Genomic DNA, 26,233 nt, shown 5'->3' with positions numbered 1-26,233 from the left:
CAATTATCTGTAGAGGGGTGACGCTTTATCACAGCCAAGGGCGGTTGAAGAGAGCAATGTGAGTACTTGTCTCAGGCTCTGCCACTTTGAAATTCTTATTATCTTTTATTATGATTAGAGTTGAGTAGTTTGAAATGAAAAAACTACCTTTACAAATTAGAAAAGGAAAAACGGCTGTTTAGTGTGCTCTTTCTTATTTTTTATTCATTATTTAATTGGTTTTCGTTGTGTTAACTTATTTCTCTGAAGTAAACATTATGGCCTATTTTTAGTGTAAATTGTTTTAAAAATGAATAATAAAATAAGTATATAAGTTCTATTTGTCTCACTCCTGCCTTCTACTCGTTCTCTTTTTTTCATACAAAAATTTCAATTCTAATTATTATATTATAGAGATGACCAGTTATGCAAAAGAATGTTTCATTGACTTCATCTGTTAACTTTGGTATGTTTAAATGATAGTATTTACTCAAACAGCCATCAATTTAATAAACGGATTTTTTTTCTTCCTGATTTAAACATAATACACATTGTTACATCTATGGTATCTTGCAACCTTTCGTATGAAAAGAAACATGAGAAACCCCGAAAATTAATTGGGATTTTCCTAATTCTTAGCCAATTCTTACCAACTATGGATTTATTATTCGATAATTGTTCAAAAAATTTCCAAATTTAACAAGATCTATATGGATATAAGATATTCATTAAATGAGGATAGGAAATGTCTTATATATAAAAAAAGGCTTAGAAATAAAATAAGTTTAAAAAGGGCCCAGTATTTTATTATCTAATAAAACGAGGATTCAAAAAAAATAAAATAAAGATCAAAATCAAATTTATATAAAAAAAAAAGTTTATCTTTACCCTTGACCCCAGTTATAGTACTTCCATTGGCACGGAAATGGTCTTTCAAATATAATTTATATCATTTTTTCTTGAATTATGAGTGCATTTTCACGATTTTTAAATATAAATTGCGCAACTTCCGATAAATATATCAGAATATTTTATTAAAAGAAATAAAAGATAACTATAGCGAATAGTACATTGCAACCTGAACACTCGACATATTAAAGCAAAAATTATTAGTTACAAAAGAAAAGAAAACAAACCTAAGTTCTCTTGATGATGTACAAGTCTAATATCCCAAAATACACACTGGCCTGCATGTTATAGAGGGGAAGTACAACTTGTAGACCAGCATATATTATAGCATGTTGAAAGGGTTCCTTGGAACTTAGAAACGCGACGGCGTTGGAGTTTAAACTGCCTTGGGGCACTGCACTTCACATGTATAACTTATGGGCAGGGGTGTATTTTGGGATACAATAAAGGTACATTGATACTCAGGTTTGATACAATCATTTTACCGGAAACCGTTCGTAACTTTTGCATTAAAATTAAACAAAACCTCTCCAAACGTAGTTAAGTACATTTTCCAAAAGTTTTGAATGCTGGTATTTATAATTTAATTTTGTTGAAATTTTATTCTTAATTAATAAATTATAACTCGTTATCGTTGAAAATTACAAATGTAATCTAGATTCAGTTTTTTTTTTTTAAATATTCTTGCTTTATTTAGTGTAGTCGAATCACATATATCGAATTTACATTTATATTTATTCATGGGTACAATAATGTAATGAATTATGTTGATGAACACAATGACTAGCATGTTTTTTGTTCATATAAATTTGTTGTAATTATGTATTTTTTTCCTCATAACAAACAATTGAAGCCGAACGAAAGGACCTTCTAAATGCAATATCAAAGGACAAAGCCGTCCTTCAAGGATTTATACACCTTTTAGAAGTAAGTGAACGTAAGATTTAACCAAAAATAACATGTTTTAAGTAAATTCTTGTCTCTTTCGATAAATAAAAGACAAGTGAGGATAACAAAGTCATCAGAAATGTAATTTGTCTTCTTAGAGAGCTTTTATCTATCAAAACTAGTCTGAGAACCACTGTACTCCCGCAGTTAGTGTCAATGAATTTATCAATTTCCATAATAAAATCCTTTGTAAATCTATATAAAAATCAAGAGTTAAATGATCATTCGGTTGGTTGTATTTTTTGGATACTATCCGCTTTATCCACCAAGGGTAAGATAAAAATAAATTATTGCATAGGAAAAACTAACTATGATTTTATATCTTGCATACGTTTTCTTTCAGATACAAAGTTTAGCATTAAGATACGTTTGTGTGATGCCGTAAAACCGATTTCCTCCATTTTGCGGTTCACTCTAAATAAACAAAAGCTTATTTATCCTATTGTTCAAGTAAGTTTTAATCTCAATGATGTATTGAAAGAAAAATAATTACATGTAATACCTCGTAGGTAATCAAATCCATTTCACGAAATATTGTAACTGGAGGTGCTCTTGGGAAGGACGGTGTTATTCCAATGATTGTTTGTATCATTGATGATAACTTTGTTTATGATGAATCTGCCAAAAAACATATTCCGAAATTAAAATCATCTCTTGAGTGCTTGCATCATTTAACTAAAGCCAGTAAGTCATTATTAGTCAAGTTAAAGATTTCTAACCTTTTCAATGTATACATAATTTTTTGTTTTATTCCAGAGTCAAATTTACTTTTAATGACAAAGTATGGACTAACTTTTGGAGGTGTTAATATTGTCGCTAAGATACTAGAAATATTCCAATCCAAAAGCATAGAAAGTACAAAAGCAAAGTTTCTTCATACTATATTGAGCATTTTACTCAATTTGGTTACAATTAGTAAGAAAAATACTTATTATATATTATTGCAGCAACAACATGTTGTCTATTTATCTTCAAAAATAAGTTATTTCTTATTAGGATATTTAGTGTTTTATCAGTCCTTATTTATTTGGTCAAGTCCAGTCCTAGGACCAATCCCATTTGGGACAGGTTCTTAAAACTGATAAGAAAAGAAGAAAGAAAATTGAGTGACATCATCAAAAATCGGACTTTATAACTGATATGCAGGACTGAACAGGACCGATACTGAATTGTAGGGAACTTCAGTCTTCAGTCGTAAATAAGGACTGAGACAACACTAGTCCTCTACACTTGTTATTGCCTTTAATATGACAATAAATTCACATATTAATATTTTATTTAAGTTTATAAAGTACAAGTAATTCGACAAGAAATAAGTCTACAAAGTTATGGTTTTATTATGACCGAAATTTTTATAATTTTGTCACAATTTATAAATCGAGAGAGGCTTATAATTAATTCCATCTTTAATCGTATATTTTTGTAATTATAAAATTTAACATCTTAAATTTTTATGTACATGCTAAAGCTATGATATCCTACCGAAAAAATAAATAATAATAAATATGTTATCCATTTGTAGAGTTGGGAAGACTTCATTTTCTCGAACGAAAGGGCCTAGAGGCCATAAATGAGTTTATATTCAAAATAGAACATAATGAAGAGCGCCGCTGGAATAAATGTATTCTCAAAGCATCGGATATCATAAGTCATTGTTGCCAGAAGAAAGTGTTGATGTCGCATGATGAAACCTTTTGTCCGTTAGAATTTACAATCCCTGGACAGAAATTAACAAATAGGCAAAGTAATAGGCATGAATACATATACTGTTTGTCCATTGAAATCTGAACACTTAGAAATTCAATAATCAATTAAGGTTGAGCGCTTAAAATTAAGTCATATTTCGATATATTAAAACTTAAGCAATTAGTTACAAACAAAAAAAATTAGCTCTGTAGCTTACGTACAAGTTGAGAAAAGGGCACTTGAAATTGATCCACGAATTTCCATTCGCGCACTCCAAGCAGTTGGCCGTATCCAGGACCACCGTCTACGCCGTCAGTCATTCAAATACCAAATATGAAATTGTGTTTATAACGTTTATATTAATGTATATTAGACAAGTATGAGCCTGTCCGTTCCTCAGACGCAGGGGAGTGGGGCATTAGGACACAAAATGCTAGTGGTGTAAGTCCATGTTTTTGTCTGTCAAATAATTTAAAAATTCAAATAAATACTGTTATTTATATTTTTTTTTAAACTATTTTTTGACACTTCGAGGGGAAGGCCTGCAGTGTCTGTCATCCAAACACCAAGGTCCTCAATGACACTTTCAGCCAGCAATGGAACGCCATGGGCCATGCCAGAGGACTACATCTGCAGTGAGTGAAAGGCCTTCCACCACCGCGTATAAGCTATCCTTGCCGCCAACGGGGGCTACATTAATAATTAAGAGAGCTTAAACATAAATCTATTTATAGTATTAATTTAGTTGAAATTCTATTATTAATTAAAAGATGATATCTTGTTGAAGTTTAAAATTCAAAGTGTTCAGATTTTTATAGAAAACTCAGTAATGGTGAATGGCCTATATACCTCATTAATTTACAAATCATATGATTAATAGATAGTTCAAGAGGTTCCACTCCAGAGTCCGAAGACGATTCAGACTCCGAATCTGACAATTCGGACTCTGAAGATAATCAAGAGCAAGATAATCAGGATGTAAATAACGAAAGTTCGTATCAAAACTCAGAATCATTCTCTCATAAATCTAAAAAATCAACGGAGGAACTTCAAAATAACTACGGACGTATTTTTAAGGAATTTAAGGGATCCCACTTTCACGATTCAACGGGGTTTCTGAAAGAGGTAAGATAGACTCTACATTTATTAAAATATGGTTAATATGGATTTTTGAGCCGATGTAGAATATTTGGATTATGTGGAGATTTATCAGTTGTTTTTTCCCAAAGTAAGTTTTGATAACCCAGTAAAAATATAATCAAATTAAAGTCCAAGAATGTCCATTTAGACAACGTTATAATTTTCTTCAGAAGATCTTCCAGCAAGATATTACGAAATAACATCTTTTTTTTTTTCTTTTTTTTTTAAGATAAATTTTAAGGTATTGTGTAAGTTACTTTTTATTCACGGCCGATGCAGCCAAACATAAAATTTGATGATTCGAGTTTTTAACATTTTGACAATAAAATATTATTAATTTTCAAAGAGTCGTTAAAGTTATGACAGTTTTAGGTGATGTTAAATACCTTAATGTATAATGGCTGTCAAGATCAAATATAATAATTAAGTTTGAAAGCCACTTTCTAATTTGGTTTTAGCGGCAACGTTTGGATTTTGAATTATTAAGTAAATAACAGCTTATTTACTTAATCTGTTTTGATGAAGAAAAATTGTTCATTTCAATTTTATATAAATAAATTGGAACTTGTTCTTTAGGGGAAAAAATATCGGTAACTTTTCCCAATTGCCTAGTAATCAAAAAGACCCTGAAATTGGCTAATGTATTTGTGGAACCCTAACATATATTTATTTTGCTCGTGAACTGTATAATATATGATTTCAATTTAAGGATTTCCATATTTGTTCAACTTGATTTGACTTTTTATTTATAATTAGACGAATGGACTTTACTCCCTACCCAAAACCTCATCAACTTTCCACTTCAAAGAGCGATCCAAATCAGTAGAGAGTGTTTATTCCTTTGAAAAGATTGCTCTACCTGATTTGCTTTTAGCCGAAAGTCCGAAAGATTTTTCTGAACCACTCCTGCAAAAGAATCGCAAATCTCAAAGGTAAACTTCTTATATCTTTAAGTTTTTTGTTGTATATACATAAAATAAAGCTTAATGACATCAAAGCCATCCAAATTTTGAAATAAATTGTTTTAATATACGAAGTTGAAAAAGAAATAGTTTGTTTTTTATATGAATTTTCCATGGTCATTTAATTTTATGTACTACGTAGTATCTTGTTTATGTCACGTTCTCTTCAATAAGAATGTATGTATTTAAAAGCAATTAATCACATAATAACATATACATACATATATAAAGTCAAAGAAAGATTTATAGGAGTTAAACGCCTAATAGGATGTCATTGATTTATAAAATGTTCTTAATAGATCTAAACTTATGAAATGTGTCAGAAACATGTTCAATGAGGAAGTCCGCTCCGGTTTTCCAAGAGTTATTTATGATCTTGATGACCTTATCAACTCTCCTTCATCTTACAACGAAGAACTCTCCTCGGACGAAGGCATTCCAATACTTGGAAATATCATTCGTGGAAATGAGGATTTAGTATTTGAGTCAAGATTTGAGTCTGGGAATCTACGAAAAGTGGTTCAAGTCAATAGGCTTGAGTATAATCTCATAATTACTCCAGACATCAATACAAATAATCATTGCCAATGGTTTTATTTTTCTGTTTCAAATACCAAGGCAGGGATTCCCTACGATTTCAATATAATCAATTATGAAAAAAAAAATTCTCAATTTAATTTTGGTAAGTGTTAGTCCGTTATTTTATACTTGCTTTATTTGATAAGAAACTGAATAGACAATGTATGTATGGGACTGAGGCTATTAACTTATTAAAAATGTCAAAATATGACTGAAGAATCTGCATAAAATCTGAATTATGTAATGAAAAAATAATTTTTTATTCTTTAAAATACCATCCACAGAATCTTTTATATATATATATGTTCTTTCATTGGTCAGATGGAGTTACATTGGTTAAGTACATTTAAGTAAACATTATAGTATATATTACATTTACTCTATCTGGTCAAGAAAATGTCTTTCAAGTCCATAAATATAAAGTATATTCCTTTTCTAGGAATTTAACCGAGACGCGAAACCTACACACATTGAGTTCAAGAGAATCATTTCTCTTGTATGCGTTGTCCATTGAGTAACGTGGTTTTATTTAAGAATGACTATTTGAAAATAAAAATCTATTTAAATATAATATATATTGTGTACAAGTTGGGATATCTGTACAAGTTGCAACTTATATCAGCAAGTTATAACAGTCACCATTTTTTTGTCTATTAACTGGTAATATCATTTTATTTTGCTGTATTAAAATTACATAGTTACTATAAATTTATGAGTAAAATTACTGTGGGTATTTGAGCTTTATAATGTGCCACATAGTACTAGCATCTTGTCGTTTATATTAAAAACGTCAAAGTTTAAACCACTATTATGTCAATGATACATGAAATATTCATTCATTGCATTATCTTCATCCCAAGTACTTTAAATCCTTTATTTAAAATTATTCATGTTATTTTTTTAATGCAACCTGTATAAAATATCAATTCGTACAAAGCATGAATATGTTTCGGGTATTTTGCTAAATGCCCGGGCAATCTATACAATTTTCAATGGAGTAGTCAATGTTCATTTTAACTTCATTTTACATTGTCAGGTGAAATAATTGTGGGTAATTTGATTATTAAACAATTCATTGCAATCAATTTGATTATTAAGGATTTGATTAAGATACAATTTCATTACAATCAATTTGATAATGTAGTGCACAGATGTCCAACCTGTGGACTGCGTGCCAGATTGCAATCTGCCTAATCTTTAGGCGAGGCCTACTACATATTTCTCAATTAAACTAGTATTTTCTAGCAAAATTGTCATAATACTATCAAAACCCATAGAACGCTCATAATACATACAAACATTGAAACACATTGGACGGTATCTCGTATTTTCTGAGACTCAACTAGATTATTTGAAGCAGTTTGGCCTTAACAAATTAGATTTTGCCTTTTTTTATACTTGGTCTATAATTGAATATAAAATAGTATTTTATAGTTTTGTTTTATATGTATATCCATTTTTCAAGAAATTTAACCTTATAGGTTAGAATATTTCAAGTGGCAATGCGGCCCACTATATTAAATGGTCTAGTTCATTTTGATATAAACTTGTATTTTATTCGGAAAATAAGCTATAGTATGATGGAAAATTATCACAAGAGACTCCATTTTATTTTGCAAATATCTCGGCCAACAGGTTGTGCTAATGGACAGCTGTTCCTTAAGGTGGGACAACCCCTATCGCCACTGCTATCTTGATTCTCAAGGGCCCCTTCTTATACCCTAAGATACACTCCAGCCCACGGGTTGTGCAGGTTAACTACGGATCCAAAAGTTGGCTAATTACCCACCGACACCACTTCCCTGAGCATCAAAGATCCCTTTTACTATCCTCTAATACACCCCCACACATGGGTTGTACAAAAGAACTTCAGGCTCAAGAGATGAATCATTACCCACCGGCACTGCCATCCCTCGCAATCTCAGGAACCATATGAGAGAGCAAATGGAGACATTGCGGCAACGTGAGAACAAGACAAATAATTTGATTGATTGACAGTAGTTTGTTCAGTATGCCAAGAATTGCCGCTTTCAATCTAGTATTAGGCGAACTTCATACCAAGGTAGGTATGGCCATCCGATAAAGGTTGGACTTGAGGACTTACATTTGTCTAAAGAGTGTTATATAAACACGTAGTAGCATCTATTAGAGATGTGCAGAAATATAGACAAGGAAAGACCCGAAGTAGACGTTATAAAGAGAACACCTGTTGATGACAAGAAATGGATATTCTGTCAATAATATGTATCCAGATGGAACAAAATTGTTCCATCTGGAGCCTTAAATGTAACACTTCAGAACCTTCCGGCGTTGCCATGGGGGGAATGAAGATGATTGGACCAATCAAAAGTGCTCACATTGACAATCTGATCATGACACCTAAGTGCCAGAGAGAGGAGCAAATTACAAGCAAGAAGAACAAGCAAACAAAATTATGCTACTCTCCTCAAGACAGTTTAAGGAGATTGAAGTAGCTTCAAAGTCCAAGGTCCAAGTATCGACAGCAGAAAACTGATCCCAACTACGTCTTAGCTTTTGTGAACAATGTAGCAGAGAACGGATAATATGGATTAGGGTCAAAAATAATGTCTTAAAACAGGCCAATGTGAGAAAGCAGTTTGATTGTTGGATGGAGTCATTTCTCAGTTTTAATTAAGTTCCAAAGAGAAGGAAGTTACATTTCAACTGATCACATCAATTCAGTTAGATGGAAATGAACAAGTAACACAATTGTACAGACTCCAAATAAATAAGTTCATCTCCAAAAAAAAAAAAAAGAAGATACCTCTGTGATAGCAAATGCCATAATAGAACAACATTCTGCAAAAGTAGTTTATGTTTAGGATAAACTAAGTAAGAATATTTAGTTAAAAAATTAAGTAACATTAGCTATGTTAGGTATGTTCAAAAAGATGATTTTTGTCATTATTACATTGGATGTTAAAAAGTATATTTAAATGAGTTTTTTTATGTTTATTATGAAGAAATTAATAGAATTTATAGGAAATATTCAACCGTGTAGCTCGAATATTATTCAATAGGATCAACAATTTTATTAGATTGTCACTTACTGTTTTAGTCATCCTGATATACCCACATTTTATCATGTTCATTGAAATTGCTCGCCTTTTCGCCTTACATTTTATTGTTAAAAAAACACCTGACCCCTCCGGTTTCAGAAGAGCCGCATGACAGTTATACTCCACCCCCAAAGTTACACATACTTTTATAGAACCCACTAAGTATAATACCAAAAAAGTTCAATCCCTTGAGTTGTGTGAATAACAATGGTTATTGATGCTCAATGAAGCGTTGGGGGTGACTAATGACCAACCTTTTCGATCAGCAGTTCACTTGCACAACCCATGGTTTGGGTGTATTATAGGATATTGAAGGGGCTTCTTGATGCTCAGGGAAGCAGTGGCGGAGGGTAATGATTCACTTCTTAAACCTATGGCTCTTTTGCACAACCCATGGGAGGGATTTATTGTAGGATATCAAAAGGGATATTTGATCTTCAGGGAAGGGGTGGCGGTGGGTACTGATCCCGATTGTGGACAAGCGGTTCACTCGCGTAACCCGTGGGCTGGGGTGTATTATAATAAATTCGAAGGGGTCTTTTTTACTCAAGATAGTGTTGGCAATAGGTTTTGATCCCCCTTAGGGACCAGATGTATGATAATTTCTTATCCTGCAATAGTTTGAATGTGTGAATATAATACAAATTTCAAGGAAAATAAAATAGAGTATCAAAATGCTTGGAATGAAATAGTATCCTAATCAAATCCTTTATTATCAAATTCCTCGCAATGAATTGTTTAATAATCAAATTACCCACAATCATTTCCCATGACAATATAAATGAAGTTAGAATGAACATTGACTACCTCATTGGAAATTGTAAAGATTGCCCGAGTATTTTCCACATTGCCCGTAACATATATATATTTAATTAATAAATCTTTTTAAAATAATAATTTTTATACGTAGTTTATGAACAAAAATGTATCCCCGCAAAAATACCTTTTTCAAGTAAGTTGAACAGCTGACTTGAAAATACTTATTATCTGATAAAATATGGTTTACAGATGTTAAGTAATTTATAAATTTTATAAACTTCTTTCTTGTTCCTTAAATTTTAAAGCCACATACATACATATGCATATTCAAAACTTTGCATGACATTTCAAATACGCTTTATTAATATTTACTTACTAATTTCCCATAATTAATTACTTGTTAAATTGCTAAACAGGCATGCAGCCTGTATTTTTTTCTTCAATTGCTGCCCTTCATTATGGATCCCCATTTTGGCGTAGAATTGGCACGGATGTTGGTTATGGAAAGAACCAATATACTGTATCATCTCCGAATTCTGATGACAGCAACGGAAAAGATGTTTACATGACAGCTTCATTTACAATTGAATTTCCATATGATAATGATGTGGTCTACTTGGCATACCATTATCCATATACCTATACTAGACTCAGGGTAAGAAATGGGTAGCAAAATTATTGCACACATTTCGTAAGTACATTTGATCTTCCATACCACTTCGTTTTTATGGCTGATACATTATTCATATAGAAGGGGTCTGTGTAAAGAAAAAACTAAGTTTACTGATTAGAAAAGGAAAAACAGTCGATGTTTTTTTCTTTTTTTTCTTTTTTGTTCATTATTTAATAAGTAAAGAGGGGATGTGTATAAAGAAAAAACTAAGAAAAAATTGTTGAGAAAGGCTTCATTAACTTAGTTAGAAGATTCATGTTCTATTTGTTGACTTATTAATAAGCAAGGAAGGCATTGGACTACCTTGAAATAAGTGACTCGCGCCTTGATAACTCAATGTTTTTAAGAATACAAAACGCTCAGGTTCTCCGAGATTAAAGAACTAATAAATTACAATTTGCCCCTCTGTTAATTCTAAATTCATTTTCTCATTGATTCAATGATTTTAAAAAAATCATATCATTTTAAGGTTAGAAAATAATTTAGAAAACTGATATCAAAATAAAATCTAATTTATATAAAGGTTTTCCCTTATGGTTTTTAAACGTATTTTCCATGAACATCCTTACATTCGCTAGAAAATAAGTCATCTACAAATAGCCTTCAAAATCACAAATAAAGTGTATTGGATGAAAAAAGGTTATAATGTATTTTATTACATTTACTATTTTAGTATCTTGTAAAGTTTTAAAAAACATGTTTATGCGACGTGTATCAATTTTATTCCAACATTAGCATCTTCAATCTGTATTACTGCGTCATATGAAAGTACCTTGTCTTAATATTTAAAATCTCTTCTTTTTTTTTCTTTTTTTCAATAAAAATCATTAATTGTCTTTAGAGCATGGGAATATACTCGAACTTCATATTATACAATTCAATTGCAGGTATTTAAAAATATCATCTTTTGCATAATAATGTATTCTGTAATTCATTAAAGTTTCATTCAATTTTCTAGATGTTTAAGAAAATTGTGTTTGTGTATTGAAATATCATATTTTAATAGATCACAGATTTTTGTGAAGGTTATAACATTAACAGATTTAACACTACGAAAAATAGGTGTAAAATTCCGTTGATAAATTGGTTATAACTTCCTTAATTTTGAAGCTAGATACATTATTTTGCTATCCAAATGTATTTTTTACCCTTATCTATTGGATAAAACAGGTTTAAAGGGGAAAAAATGAATTTGAAATTTTTTGTAACATACCTACATAAAGTGTTGTCAAGTTCAAATGCGAGCAAAAAAGTGAGTGCCGCTCAAATTTCATTGAGCAGGAGCGCGCTCACAAAATTAGCAACTGGGTAGGAGTGTTTGTATGATTTCTTGAGTGGACTAAAGCTCTGCCCATCACTAAAACTTATACTCCTTAGTGAAAGGATAGGAATACAATTTCTTGTTGATCCTTTGTCGTACAATAGGTATATTGGGCATCTTATTTTTACTTTGAAGAACTTTTGGCTATCATACACAAATACAAGGATTTTCATATTGTGAAATATATGTATATGGGATTTGAATACAATTTAATTTGGGGTATTATTGATAAAAGACTAACTTAGAAATGAAATTTTTGATTTGTCGCTCGATCCAACTTTGAGTTATTGAGCCTTAAAGATTCAAAAATTAGCATTTTCATAACCAAAAGCAATGATATGCAAGTATAATACATCATCAAAATACTATTGAAAAAAAATAATAAATTTACCCACCAGTCATACTAACAAAAATATTTTATTTTCAATAGTAAACAAAGAATATGAATGTAATTACTACGATTTAAAATTGCAACTAATTAATAGGGGTAAATTCCTACATACGTTTTTCTTCACACATATTTTTTTGACTGAGAAAAATCCTCTAATCTAGTTTTTGGCGACCATGTTTGGATTGCCAAGAAATAAAATTATTGGCTTTAAACATATCAGTCTTATGAAGGAAGGAGGTTAATAGTTTGAAATGAATAAAAAAAAAAATTTATTATTATTATTTTTATATTTTTGGAATCTATTGAATCTATTTCGATTCTAGTAAAATTATCTATCTTCAACTATTTGTCCCACAAAAGAGGGGACATTATGTGTTGTTTTAAAATAGTCATCATACACCCAGACAATGTGCCAAAACATGTCTACGGAAAAGAAAATATTTGGCCACCCTAATATAGCAAAAAGACAATACCACTAAAACTGCCACATTGGCGTTTTATTTCACCTATGTAATTATTTTTTTTCATTTATATGTCAATTGTTCGAGCTAACTTGATATTGAAACTTAAATCTCCACAAACAGTACCTAGTGTTAAAAAAAGTTTAAAAACTTTTCAGACAGATTCAAAAGAATTACGAACATTAAACACATGGTCTTTCAATGTTAGGTGTAGTAAACAATAGTTATCTGTAAGCCTATACGCAAGGTTGTCCCTGTTCAGGGGTTCTATTGGTATAGGTTCAGCTTTATCGGTCTCGGTTCATTTTTATACCGGCTTATTTTGGTAACAGGTAGTTAAAACAAGGGGCTTCTCTAAAAAAGGCGAGCCTAAGAAATTATATTAGATACAAACAGGAGCACAGCTACCTTATATGCAGAGTGCGTAGTGTACTAAGTTGTATTATTTTGTATAACTATCTTTTGAATTTTGGAAAAAAAAAATTAAAAGATCCAAAGAGGTGTTTTCTAAATATATAAAAATTTTTACAATTTCAGTGGGGGTCTGATTTCTTTTGAATTTTTTTTTAATTGGTAAAAAACTTGATGTTGACTCAATTTCTACTTAATCCTCGGGATTGTCACAAGCAATCCCAGTTTGGACAATAAGGCTAAATTTATCCACTAAGACTTTTTTCATATATTCATGTAATTCTGGAGAATTACTATAACAGTTAACAAGTGCATCTAATCTTTAAAAAGGTGCCCAAATCTTTTTTCGATTCCAGCTAATAAAGCTTCCACTAGAGCCTTGCAAAATTTAAGACTGGGCATCACAATTTTGAGTTGTTTATTTAACACTTGCAAGATATCTAGCTCAGCTTCAAAATCCTTAAAACATAAAAAGTATTCATTAATTAAGTCTATCTCTGCTTTGGTGAAATACATCTATCCAGGATTGTCAAATAAATCATATAGTTCATAAATTCTTTTTTTAAGCGCTTTGGAAATGTTCAAAACACCATCAAATTTTTCGTTCCACTTTTTCTCATTTGGGACTCTCAGAAGTTTCCCTATAGTATATTTGATAGTTTCAGCTGCAATAATACTGCTACTTTGCTTGTTCCTAAGTGATTTACAATTACCAAAATCTTTGTAAAATAATTTTTCAAACATCTTGACAGCTGAATCTATGTCTTTCTGTACAATCAAATACATACAGTGAGCAGTATCTCTGAAATGATTTAGTAAGCGAAATTCTAAATCTTTAATAAGGACAGGTGTTAATTCAAAACATTGAATATCTTCTTCCAGGAAATAATTTTCTTCTCCTTCTTCATCTTTCTTGGATTCCATAATTTTCAAAACACTTAATGAAATTTCTTGCATTGTTGGTAAAGATTCCTCCATCACACTTATTTTGTAAGGCATAGTCGAAAATAATGGTTTTAAGGCTTCGGCAATTTTATCGTGAGTGGGGGTGCCTTTTATTCTAGAGCATGCTAATACTAATTGACCATAAGAAAAATCCAGTTTTATCCAATGGCAAGTTACAATAATATAGCCACGCTTTGCAGCTGACCGACAATCAGCTGTCAAACAAAAACAATTTGAGAAAGTTTGTTTCATTTTTTCCTTCATGTTAATGAATTAATAATTAATATTTTTCATAAGTGTTTCATAAGAAAGGACTTTTATGCATGGAAACATTTCATGAATGAGTCTTGAAATGTTCATCCCTCACTAAAGTTGGCGGTTGAGATGACATACATTTAACGATAAATTCTGTTTTTAACGAATTTAAACAGTTTTAAGAAATGTGAGCTCCAGAACTTGAACTTTTAATTTCAAAAAAAGATTAGATTGAGGATTGAGAATGTAAAAATACTTTCAACTTATTCTTCCTTTTATCAGATTGAATGATTTTTTCGAATTTTTCAAGGACTTTTGTACCATGGCGAAACTCTAAATGACGTAAATTGAATTTCGTTCTTTCAGTCTCAGTTTCCTCTTTCCCACATTTTGGAAAATAAAAACTTTTTTTCTAAACACGTAAAAAAGAAAAAAAAGTTTTTAAAGTTCCAATCACATTTCCCAGATTATTTCTTTGCTTCCATTTTCAATAGATTTTATCATCATTTTTCAAAATGTCCTCAAATTAATACTAAAATTTAACTCTATATAGACGAGTGTATTTTTTAAAGTGCAACATTAAAATTAGTCTTTTTGGCTGAAGGTGTGTTATTAATGTTAAGATCGATCACACTCTTGTGTAGTTTTGTTCTAGATTGATTTCTTCCATTTATAAAGTACTTTTGTAAAATGGAAGAATAATTAGCCAAATATTGCGTTTTTTCCTTTACGGCTTGAGTTGAATTTGAGTATATTTATTGGTAATTATTCTTCCCTCTTCATAAAGTACTTCATTGTTTCAATATACAGGGTGTCCAAGATAAATTGGAACTATCTTAAAATTCAACCTGCTTGATAAAAATGGAATTTGGAGTGTATTTGTTAATATGAAAAAGTGAAACAATAAATTTATTCAACATGTCCTCCCTCAGCAGCCACCATCTTCTCCATCCTGCCCCTAAAGGATTTGCATGCCCTAATGACTTCCGCGGAATCGACAGCATTCCACTCCCTCATAATGGAGCTCTTCAGGGCCGCGATGCTCTAGTGGCTGACCTTGCACCCCTCCCTCTCCAACTTTCCCTACCAGTAGTAATCACACCTATTGAGGTCGGGTGAGTTGGAGGGCCAGGTGTTGCACTCCCAGAAAGTGATGTCGTGGGAGTTGAAGAGGTTAGTGGTCCTCATGGCGATGTGTGCGGGCACTGAGTCTTGTTGGAATATGAACTCCCTCCCAGCGGCCGTATCCTTCATCCAGGGGATGACGAACTTCTCCATGACTTCGCAGTACCTTATCGCGTTAACCCTTTCCTTGGGATTGAAGAAGAAAGGAGGCATCACCTCACCGGTGCTGCATATTCCACCCAGGGTCATTACGGAGGCCGGAACTTTGTGGTGAAGACCGCAGGGACCTCTTCTCTCTCCTTGGGAAGCCATCTGTCATTCTGGACGTTGTAGCTTCTGTCGATAGTCCAGTAGGGAGGTATGATCTAGTATTTGTTCCTTTTTTGATGAATTAGAGTACATTCTACAGTAATTATAAATAATTGTCTCCTTTATTCATAAAATGATGTAACCATATTATATGTTTAATTTTGTAAAAAGTGATGGACAATGTATCCAGTATATTCTCATATTAATGTATAAGTTGTGTAGTTGCTTTTCTTCCCTTCCAAATGGCCAAGGATGTATAAGGATGTTCATGGAAAATACGTTTAAAAATCGAAAACGCTTATATGAATTAGATTTTATTCTAATATCAGTTTCGTAAGATATTTTCTAACCTTAAACGATAATAAATAAACTAGATTATTATCTAAACGAATATATGTATAAATCAGAAAGGAACATTTTTGTTTGATTAGATCTAACAGTAATTCTGCCAAATATTCAAATTACTATTTAGAACAATTATTAAATTGATAGAATTAACATTTCAATAAGCAAATCTGATAATATCAAGTGCTAATGGGCAGAAGTTCCCAAACGGTGTATCTTGAAGCAAGTTCAAGTGTACTTTACGAATTATGACAACCATATATTATTTGCAATAGCTTATAATGATACATATGATTGATTTAATTGAAATACGTGTGTAAAGATATGTTTATTTGCCTTTTTGTGAGCATTGGGCACAAAAATTTTGGGAACCACTGTCTTAGGAAACATGTAATTTGCAAGGTATCGTGGAATATTCTCCAGTTAAGCCTGATAATTATTTTGAGATTAAACACGGGGTTCTCAAGTTTTTTTAACTACGGCTTACGTTAGATTTTGAGATCTTATGTCATTATACAAGACTAATATAAAAAAATCGTATTTTGGTTGGGAAAATGCGATTTATCTTGCAATGTAATTTTTTTACACACGTAGGAGATGGCAGTGTCTGAGGGAACTGATGGCTGAGCCTTCATAAAGAGGCCAACTACATAAGAGGCAAATTCATCAACTGAAGACAGCAGAGAGCCACAGACACACCATCGAAAAAAATATTTTAGCTAATATTGAGACATACTTTAACCGTCTTTTCTTGTAATCTTTAAAGTCAATCCTTGACTCTCAAACTTTTCAATGTTATCTCATAAGATACAGAAAACTGAAAAAGTAATACAAATTTATATAAATAATTGAAAATTTGCTCCATTTTTTTCTCTTCCGAAATGGCGAGCGCACTCAGGCTTTCACTCGTTATTCAAAACAATGAGTGCGCTCACGCTCTTGCTCAAGAATTTTGAGTGGTGCTCAAAAGAGTGCCGCTTATTAATGTTTTGTTGGTGCCCATACCCCAGGGATCGACAACCAGGCTATTTTTCTAGATCATGGCTAGTAAAAAACCCAGTTGCGCTAAAGTAGGGTGGCTTGTATCGGGCCAATTTGGCTACATAGTGCGGTAGTACCCATTAGTACTGATAGGTTATTTAAACACTTGAGTATTTAAACTAGTTTCAACTTTAAATATCTCCATGAATTTTTTCGAAACTTTACATAAGGAATCTTGAGTTACAAAACCCAAGTTTGAAAACAATTGACGAATAAATTTTCTATTTATTAAAATTTAAATTAAGTGGACAGACACTTCTAGATCAAACTATCTCTATAGTATCGTAGTATTTTAACGTTAATATTTGTAGCTTTATTCATGAAATATAGGGTATAATTAAAAAAAGTTTGATGAATGACTTACTTTCTATGGAACATGACTACTAACTGTTATATTACAAATTCAATTTTTAGTTGTACTTGTTACTAAGTATAAATGTGTTTCACAAAAAATGTATTAGTTTCATTTTGTACTCCCAAAAATTGACTTATTTTAAAACAAAATTTAAAACCTTTATATTAGTGGTATTTTAAGGTAGTAAATGTTTCACAGGGCTAGTAAAAAAAAAATGAATAGTCCTAATGGCTAGTTGCTAATTTTTCCGTTATGTCTAATTTTGCATATTTTTTTAATTTTAAATTGAAAAAGTTACAATAACAAAATTATTATTCTGTCTTATGATGTACAAACTTACCCACTAGTATAAAATGGTATTTGGGAGTGTGGACAGTGAAAGATTAATTAACATATGATTTAAAGCTATTAGCATGCTTCGTTGTTTTTACATTTTTGTTGTGGTAGACACTTTAATTTATATAGAATAACATCCTTCTACCTTTTAAAAAAATATGTGTTGCAATTCTAAGTTACAACTTACTTTGGCTTATTCGTATCCTTGAATTAGTTTCCTACCTTGGTAATTAATAGTTGATATATTTTTAGGTCATGCTAGATAAACTCAAATGGAAACAAGAAAAAGACTCTTCTATTTACTACAGAGAGGATATTCTTTGTCATTCTCTTTGTTATAATGAGGTCCCTGTGCTGACCATAACTTCCTCCACTATTTTACCAGAAGAAAAAGAAATAATTTTTCTAACTGCAAGAGTTCATCCTGGAGAAACTAATGCATCATGGATAATGGAAGGAACTCTTTGTTTTATACTCAGTTCTAAACCCGAGGCTATTGAATTGAGAAATAACTACATTTTTAAAATTATTCCAATGTTAAATGTAGAAGGAGTGATTCATGGATCGTGAGTGGTTTAACGGATACTGATTTTTTTTCAGAAATAATGACAGGTTAATTCCTTTATATGTTTTAGACACCGCTGTGGCCTAACAGGAGAAGATTTAAACCGCCAATGGATGAGTCCTTCATTTGAAAGACATCCATCAATATTTCATTCCAAAGGACTCATTGATTTTTGCCACCGCGTATTAGAGAAACCTTTATACCTATTTTGTGATTATCATGGACATTCCCGAAAGAAAAATGTATTTCTCTACGGCTGCTCGCCCCATCATCCAAAAGTCATATTAGAGAACATGGCTCAAAATAACGAGAAAAATGATGAAATATACGAAGACTTTCTTGTAAATATAAATTAACATTTAACCTTCATTCATGTCTTAATAATGGCAATGGATCTTTTTAGGAATTGGAAAAGGTTTTAGGAGAAATGGCACCCTACTTTGACCCAAAGTCCTGTAAATATAATGTTGAAAAGTGTCGTGAAACTACAGCTCGAGTTGTGGTTTGGAAAGAATTTGGAGTGAATAGATCATATACGATGGAAAGTACTTTTTGTGGTTGTAATAAAGGAACACATAAGGTGAGTTGAATCCCAATATACATACATGTTGTATCTTTTTTATTTAATATGAGTTTATCAAGACAAAATATTATAATTATTATGTTTGGCTTTTTCAGGGAATGCAAATATCAACAATTCATTTAAAGGATATGGGCACAGCCTTTGCAAAGTCTTTGAATCATATCGACTATGAATATGAAGTTTTGGAAGAAGAGGATCCTTAGATTCGCTTCAACTGTATTGAAAAATTCATAATTTCTTTTGAATACCTACTTATATGTGTATCCAGAGATGAATGTCGTTCAGAATTTGAATAGGTATACGAGAGTGGACTGAAAAGTTTCTAACCTCAAAATGAAGATGGCAGTACAAAATAAATAACAACTAGTCACATCTATCTATGATCTATTGACATTCACTCAACCAAAATTTCAGCCATTTCGGAAGAGTTCAATTGAGTGTATTTGTGAAAATATTTCTTAATGTTATTTTATTTTTCAACATAGACTCCTTGTAACTTCTCCGAATGAAGTTATAGACGGAACGGGTTACAGAGATAAGAGCATCACTGGGAAAAGTGTATAGAATTACTAGGAGACTATGTTGAAAAATCAGAAGTCAGAATTTTTTTTCATCAAAATACCCACATCCACTCACACAAACGATTGTTACAAAACAACTGACCGTTCAAAATGACTGACACTTTTTGTGTATAACTATCAACAGATGCTAAATATATATGACTAGCTTTTATTTATGAGTCATGCCATTTACAGGTTGAGGTTGGAAACTTTTCAGACTACTCTCGTATTATTAGACTTCATTTCTTCCCTCTGTTTGTAAAACCTGTTATCGAAATGTTTTTGGCTACCCTCTACAAAATAAATATGTTCTACATTTTCTTACTTTGATAAATCAATTATATACTCCTTTGTTAGCAATCATTTTACATTGACTTAAACCACACTAATTAGTTCCTCAGTTAACCTAAATATATATTTCAATCACACACTTGTCACATAATTTTTATGCATTGTGATACAATAACGTATCTATGATCAAACATACTTTGTTTTCTAACAAGGGAATACATAATTGATTTATCAAAGCAAAATAATTGGGAAAACATCATATATTCTGTGTAGACTAGGCAAAAAAATGAAATATATGTGGAGAATACTTTTTACAATGAGATGATAGATTTAAGTGTTTCCTCTTTTGGAAATGTTTTTTCCTTGCAATAAGGGTTGATACTCTTAACAACATAAAATACAGTTCATATATATGCTTTCTATGCAATTGTGGTGCAGTATGACGATAAAATATGTATTTATAGACGAACTAATCGTGTTAAGAAATGCAACCTCCGTAGATATTATGAAATATCCACTACGGAAAATGTATAAATAATAAAGGTGGAGAAGCTAAAGACTCGCGACTCCACTTGGACTTGAAATTTTTTTTGAAGAGGCACATGCAAAATACTTTTCTAGGCACTCTATACGTCAGAATAAATACAAACAAAAGTTAAAACTGTTCAATGGCATGAATATGAGTAAATAAAAATAATCAAGGACTTGGACTTCTGAGCAAAGACTTGAGACAACAAATGGACTTTTTCCTACCTCTGACAAATATATTTGAACCATGATTTTCTGTTGTTGATTCTGTTGTCGAATATGGTCATGTCGTATAATTGTGTAAATATTTCCTAACTTTCACACTTTCCTACCACACATTAAATAAATTTATTAAAAATTATCTATGTATGTTTTAATTATTATATTGATGTATTCTCTCAATATTGTTCAATGGAAATTATTTTATGATATGTACTCCAATTATTTAGTTCCATTTGTTAAAGCTACATATAAAGCTTTAAATAAATAAACTCCATTGATTTTAAATTTTCACGAATGAATTCCAACTCATTCCGAATTAATATTTTACCAGGATATTTAATTTCAGAAACACATAATTATAATTAATTTATGTAGAATGAAGATTAAATAAATTATATAAATTCCCTTTTTTTTTTCTATATGTGACGGCATTTCCTATAAAATACTAAACATCTAGAAAGACAATAATTTTTCATTTTTTTCCCCCAATAAATTAAATTTTCTGGGAATAACTCCAATGGCTTGATCATAATCAAGTATGAATAAATTTGATAGAAGGGAACCTTAATTTGAAGATCAAATTTCATTATATTACTTTTGGATATACTTGTCTAATCTCAGAATTTCTGTATTGTTGTATATAGTGGCCTTACTTTTTATCAAACTAATGGATGAAATGTTTTCACGAAGAAAGGATTTTATATATTATTTGTATTTGTGCTATTGAATTGTCGGTTATTTTGTTGCAGTCAATATTCCCAGATGTATCTGAGAAGAGGGACGGCTCTTGATGAACCTAATATCATCTCTAATTTTGAAATTATCATCTTACACACTAGGCTATCAAATCAGTTCTCTCTCAGTCTTTACAAGGCGACTCTAGCAAGCCGACTTGACCGAAGCTACAATGTTAAAATTTGTTCATTTATAAGCTACTCTTTGGTTAGTACAGAAACTGAGAGACACTACAGACTAAAATATGAAGTTTTCACTACCAGTATATTTTGAAGTGCATCTTAATCAGAATTTAGGTTACGTGATACTGATTCACAGAATAATTTCTCATAAATGCTGACATAGCTTTAGTATTGATGACTATATAAAATTAATAGCATATTTTGGGAGTTATTCATTTTCTTATTCTCTTAAAATAGTTCATATTTCGTTGGGCTAACTTTTTTCAATAGGAGCAAAGTAAAACGAGACTTTTCAATTGGACATAAATAACTCAAAGTACTGAGATTTGAAAAAATAAAAGTTAGCAATTAGTATTTCTATAATTTTGATATTCTGCAAATTTTTTCAGACTATTAATTAGAGAAGTAATCAGATATCCCACTTCTGAAAAATACATATACATAATTTAATGAAGGAGTGTCATAATTAAGGTTTAAGGCTAAAACGTCCATAGGTTTCAAAATATATAATTACGTTTATTAAAGTGATGTTATTTTTGTATGGGCTGTAATTAATACTTTGATAAAAAAGCTTCTGAATATTAGAGATAATTTTGTTCATTAAACCTAGAGATAAAAACATTAAAAAAATATAATTAAACTTATTTATTTTTGCTTAAAATTTGTTTATAAGTTAATTACAAAATATTAATACTAATATATGTATATATATTTTAACATATATTAAACAAGTAAAATTAAGCAAAGCAATGATACCAATAATATTCAAAAGTTGCTTCCAGTTATTTCTTACATAAATTTTCAAAATCAATTTTAAACATATCACATAGGACGACAGAAAATTAAGATTTAATTTTGTAAACAACATACATATAATAAGCTATAAAATTAATTTATTCTATGTTGAAAAATGTATTTTTCTATAATAAAAACATAACCTTACAGGTACATGGATCACTTAACATTTGGATACAGTATTCACTTTTAAAATCACACAACCTTTCCACTGTTACCATTACTTTTTTATATTTTATTGTTTAGGTAAGATATAAATTAATAAATATAAAGTAATCTATACATAAAAAAAGGTTGATTAAGAGACGCTCTTCTCTATAACAAGCGAAATATGATAAACTACGAAGGAATTGACAATATAACAACTATATCATGGATACTCGCTCAAAAAATGTCTTCCTTTGATTAATAAAAGGTCCTTCCTCACTACTCACTAATAAAAGAAATATGAGATTAGAAGTTAGTTATGAAATTAATAGTCGAAAATTCTATATATAAAAAATTAGCACTTTCTTTCACCAAATTGAAACATACTTGAAAGTTGCTTTTGAATCACTCTTTGCAACTAAACCCTCAAAAAATGAAATTTTCTGATCAAATTTTTGTCTTTCCATGGCTCCACGATTGATAAATTAAATCACAATGGACGATGGGATAAGACCCTGTCTGCACGTTTGTGATTTATCACTTTTTAACAAAACTTAACTATGTTATAAAATTACTCGAAATTTACACAAATATTTACATATAAAGATCAAAACTAATCCGAACCCAAGAAAATGCGAATTTGTCCTTTCTTTAATTCTGGTGTTATCTCTTATAACTCAGCAAATACATCTTTACTACATATTAACCAAAAAATAGTCCAACTAATCAACCTTCACAACATTGATAAGGGATAGGTAAATCAACAGGTAGCTAAAAAATACATAAAAACGTGTTAATAGATGTAATATTAAATGATTTTATACATATTTTTATTTGATTTATTAAGAAATAATTTTATTTCACGTTATTTCATAATGAGATATGTAGCAATATATGTAAATATAAATATTCAGTTTCTTCAAATAAAGATACAAGAAGTAAAATTAAAAAATATATAATAGAAGTTGGGAAATATATTGAGTTAATATATACATACTTGGAGAGAAAGAGAGAGAGAGAGAGGTGGGGGAGGGGGGGACAATCAGCTCTCAAAAGTAATAAAAGTAGATGTAATGAATCATTTTGAAAATATTTGTATTTTTAGAAAAGGATTGGAAAGTTGAGAAAAGGAGCTCTAAACGATTTTGATAAAAAGTATAATCATAATTGTTATTGTAAAAGGCATTTTGTGAAGGTTTTTCCGCATGCAGAAGTACTCTTAACCCATGTGCGTACGTATGTTGATGAAATGATGAATCTAAAAAGAAGATAATCTATTTAGACATATATGTAAATGATATTTGCCCGAATCCAATCTAGATGAAGGTAAAAATGTTACTAAGTTAAGGACAGTGCAGTAGGGAAATGCTCTAAAAATATTTTATAACAACAGTGAACAGCTAAGTAACTTCCTTCCCTTATTCAGGTTTCCATTTGATATGCACAAGTTACATAAGAAATAAATGAAGGAGAAAGATCATGTAAAAAATAACGTAAATAAACATTTTAGCATATAACTATCCCTCTCCTAAAAAAATTACCAAATAATAATAACCATATTAAGGATCAAAAGCAACTAAATAAAATCCGTCAACATACAGAATTCGGAACAAGCATTCAGGCATATACCAAAAACCGAAACATGATCAAAAAGAATAAAATATAAAAAGCAATTCACCATTAAAAGTACCAACAGTTTCCATAGTAAGAGTATTTTCTTTTAAAAGCCTTATAAGGTCTTATATTCAACTTTAATTAGTCTAAATATTTTGCCAACATCGAGGAGTAATACCTAATAACATCCCTTCCATATTTCCACAATTCAACTGCACAACCAGTGGGCTCGAGTGTATTATGGCATATTAGAAGGGTTCCTCATTACCTACACAAAAGTTTAAACTTTATTATAGCCAAATACTTCACCTGTACAACTGGAGAGCCGGCGAGTATTTTGCAATATCAGGAGGGTTCTTTGATGCTGAGGAAAGTGGCTGCGTGACTGTGAGTTTGGCGTCTAAATAAAAAAACCACTTCCTCATTGCGTTCCATGGAGACAAAGAACACTGAGTCTTGTCAAGAAAAGAAGGACAACATGTACCGAGAATAATTCATAAAATTTTACAGCCTTAATTACTTAATTTCCAGGGAATTTCCGGTCAACGCCGGATAAACCTACTCTATTTTCTTATAAAAAAGTGTACATAAATAAATCCATCGATAATAATTATTAAAATTTGACTGTAATTATTTTTTGCTTTATATTAAGGAGAAGAATTCTCAAATAATTTTAATTTCATAATGTCCACGGCAAGGCCGGGCTACCTTACTCTAGTGATTTTTAAAATAGTGTATAACAAAATTTTAAATGTATACTATCACTATGAAACGAAAATATACTTCTCTGATTAATAAAACTACGATATCCTTCGATTATGTGATCTTTCAACATTATAGCAAGTAAATGGTTGCATATTCTATGGAAGTGTACCAGGATCTCCCAGTATCACCATTTCATTTCAACAAAAATTTTAAAACAAGACAGAAACTAACGAAAAAAATACATAATTATACTCTTATTATTTCAAAATTGACATCATATTATAAATTATATATTAATACTTTCAAAACCTATAAATTTTGTTACATATAATTTATAGGAAAACATCAATTTTAGATGGTATGTTTATTATTGTTCTTACTTCAAATTATATGTGTTTTTTTATTCTTCAAAAAATTTTAATTTCTGACACCTGGAATAATCAAAATGACTATCTCCACGAAAACAAAATCATGTCTATTTAACAATTAAAGCGTATTAATAATAAAATTTTTTGTTAAAAATGATAGTTCTCTATTGGGTGAAGAAGATATAAAAATTTACTAGTACTGACAGTAATATTTTGTAGAATATTCATTCACTGACCGAGGAGGAGAACCTTGGTATTTTACCGTGTCTTAAATTTTCTGTAGCAGTTTGCGAGCCCACAAAAGTCGAACAACCATTTTCATTCGAACGAGAAGTGAATATTATGTATCTCCTGGAGTATGTGCTTTTTTAGCCTACACATTGAACTTCTTAACTTATTTTCATTCACTTTGAGATAAAAGTGTAAATTTCAAAATGAAACAAGATTAGAATATTAAATTAATCTTTTATGCATATATAAGCTTTTAGATTCTAAAAAATATGTTAATCAGCTGTCTATACTTTTCTGAATATGAAAAAAGTTTTCAGAATGTATAAAAATGAGCCATTTTATTACTAGACTTATATTTTTTTTTTCATTTTTGATAACAATCATACGTATCATAGCATATCTAGGGTTGATGTTGATTTTTAAAATATTGCCAGGAAAAAGACGATTTGCATGTAAAAGCAGATATGGATTGTGCAAAATCTGAATTTTAGTTAGCAACACTTGTTAACTATTGTTCACTTAATTATTTCAGGCGGGATTAGTGCAGGGCAAAAACTCAAAATTAGAGTCCCCTTTGATACCTTCTAGCCTCAGTTCTAACGGTCTGACAATTTTATACTTGGCGCCATTCAAGAGAATTAAAAAAAAGCTACAATTTGATGTTTGTTTTGTTTTTGTGCGATCGAAAAATTCTGAT

General features: G+C 30.6%; 2 protein-coding genes across 12 annotated transcripts in view; one reads left to right on the top strand and one right to left on the bottom strand.

Moving 5' to 3' along the window:
* LOC121116686 (cytosolic carboxypeptidase 1) overlaps nt 1–21,044 on the top strand; it is a 54,607-nt gene extending 33,563 nt beyond the window's left edge. For 4 of the 5 annotated variants that reach the window (XM_040710972.2, XM_071887789.1, XM_071887790.1 and 1 more), the window contains 14 exons: nt 1,742–1,815; nt 1,888–2,107; nt 2,180–2,286; nt 2,346–2,520; nt 2,593–2,751; nt 3,359–3,580; nt 4,403–4,647; nt 5,419–5,594; nt 5,924–6,306; nt 10,459–10,697; nt 18,263–18,576; nt 18,646–18,916; nt 18,979–19,155; nt 19,254–21,044. In XM_040710972.2, the coding sequence (XP_040566906.1) occupies nt 1,742–1,815; nt 1,888–2,107; nt 2,180–2,286; nt 2,346–2,520; nt 2,593–2,751; nt 3,359–3,580; nt 4,403–4,647; nt 5,419–5,594; nt 5,924–6,306; nt 10,459–10,697; nt 18,263–18,576; nt 18,646–18,916; nt 18,979–19,155; nt 19,254–19,361 (2,870 nt within the window). In that variant the 3' untranslated portion in view covers nt 19,362–21,044. The remainder of the gene's footprint in view (nt 1–1,741; nt 1,816–1,887; nt 2,108–2,179; nt 2,287–2,345; nt 2,521–2,592; nt 2,752–3,358; nt 3,581–4,402; nt 4,648–5,418; nt 5,595–5,923; nt 6,307–10,458; nt 10,698–18,262; nt 18,577–18,645; nt 18,917–18,978; nt 19,156–19,253) is intronic. The other variant, XR_011779758.1, reaches the window with a different exon arrangement.
* Nucleotides 21,045–23,445: 2,401 nt separating this feature from the next.
* LOC121116688 (uncharacterized) overlaps nt 23,446–26,233 on the bottom strand; it is a 57,061-nt gene continuing 54,273 nt past the window's right edge. For 5 of the 7 annotated variants that reach the window (XM_040710974.2, XM_040710976.2, XM_040710977.2 and 2 more), the window contains one exon: nt 23,446–23,876. The gene's annotated coding sequence lies outside the window, so the exon portion shown is untranslated. Of the gene's footprint in view, nt 25,164–26,233 lie in introns of all 7 variants that reach the window. The other 2 variants (XM_071887787.1, XM_040710975.2) reach the window with 2 other exon arrangements.

The sequence above is a fragment of the Lepeophtheirus salmonis genome, chromosome 4, assembly GCF_016086655.4.
Source record: "Lepeophtheirus salmonis chromosome 4, UVic_Lsal_1.4, whole genome shotgun sequence".
NCBI lineage: Eukaryota > Metazoa > Arthropoda > Copepoda > Siphonostomatoida > Caligidae > Lepeophtheirus > Lepeophtheirus salmonis.
Note: the sequence above shows the minus strand (reverse complement) of the source record. Positions and strands in the feature narration are given on the sequence as shown.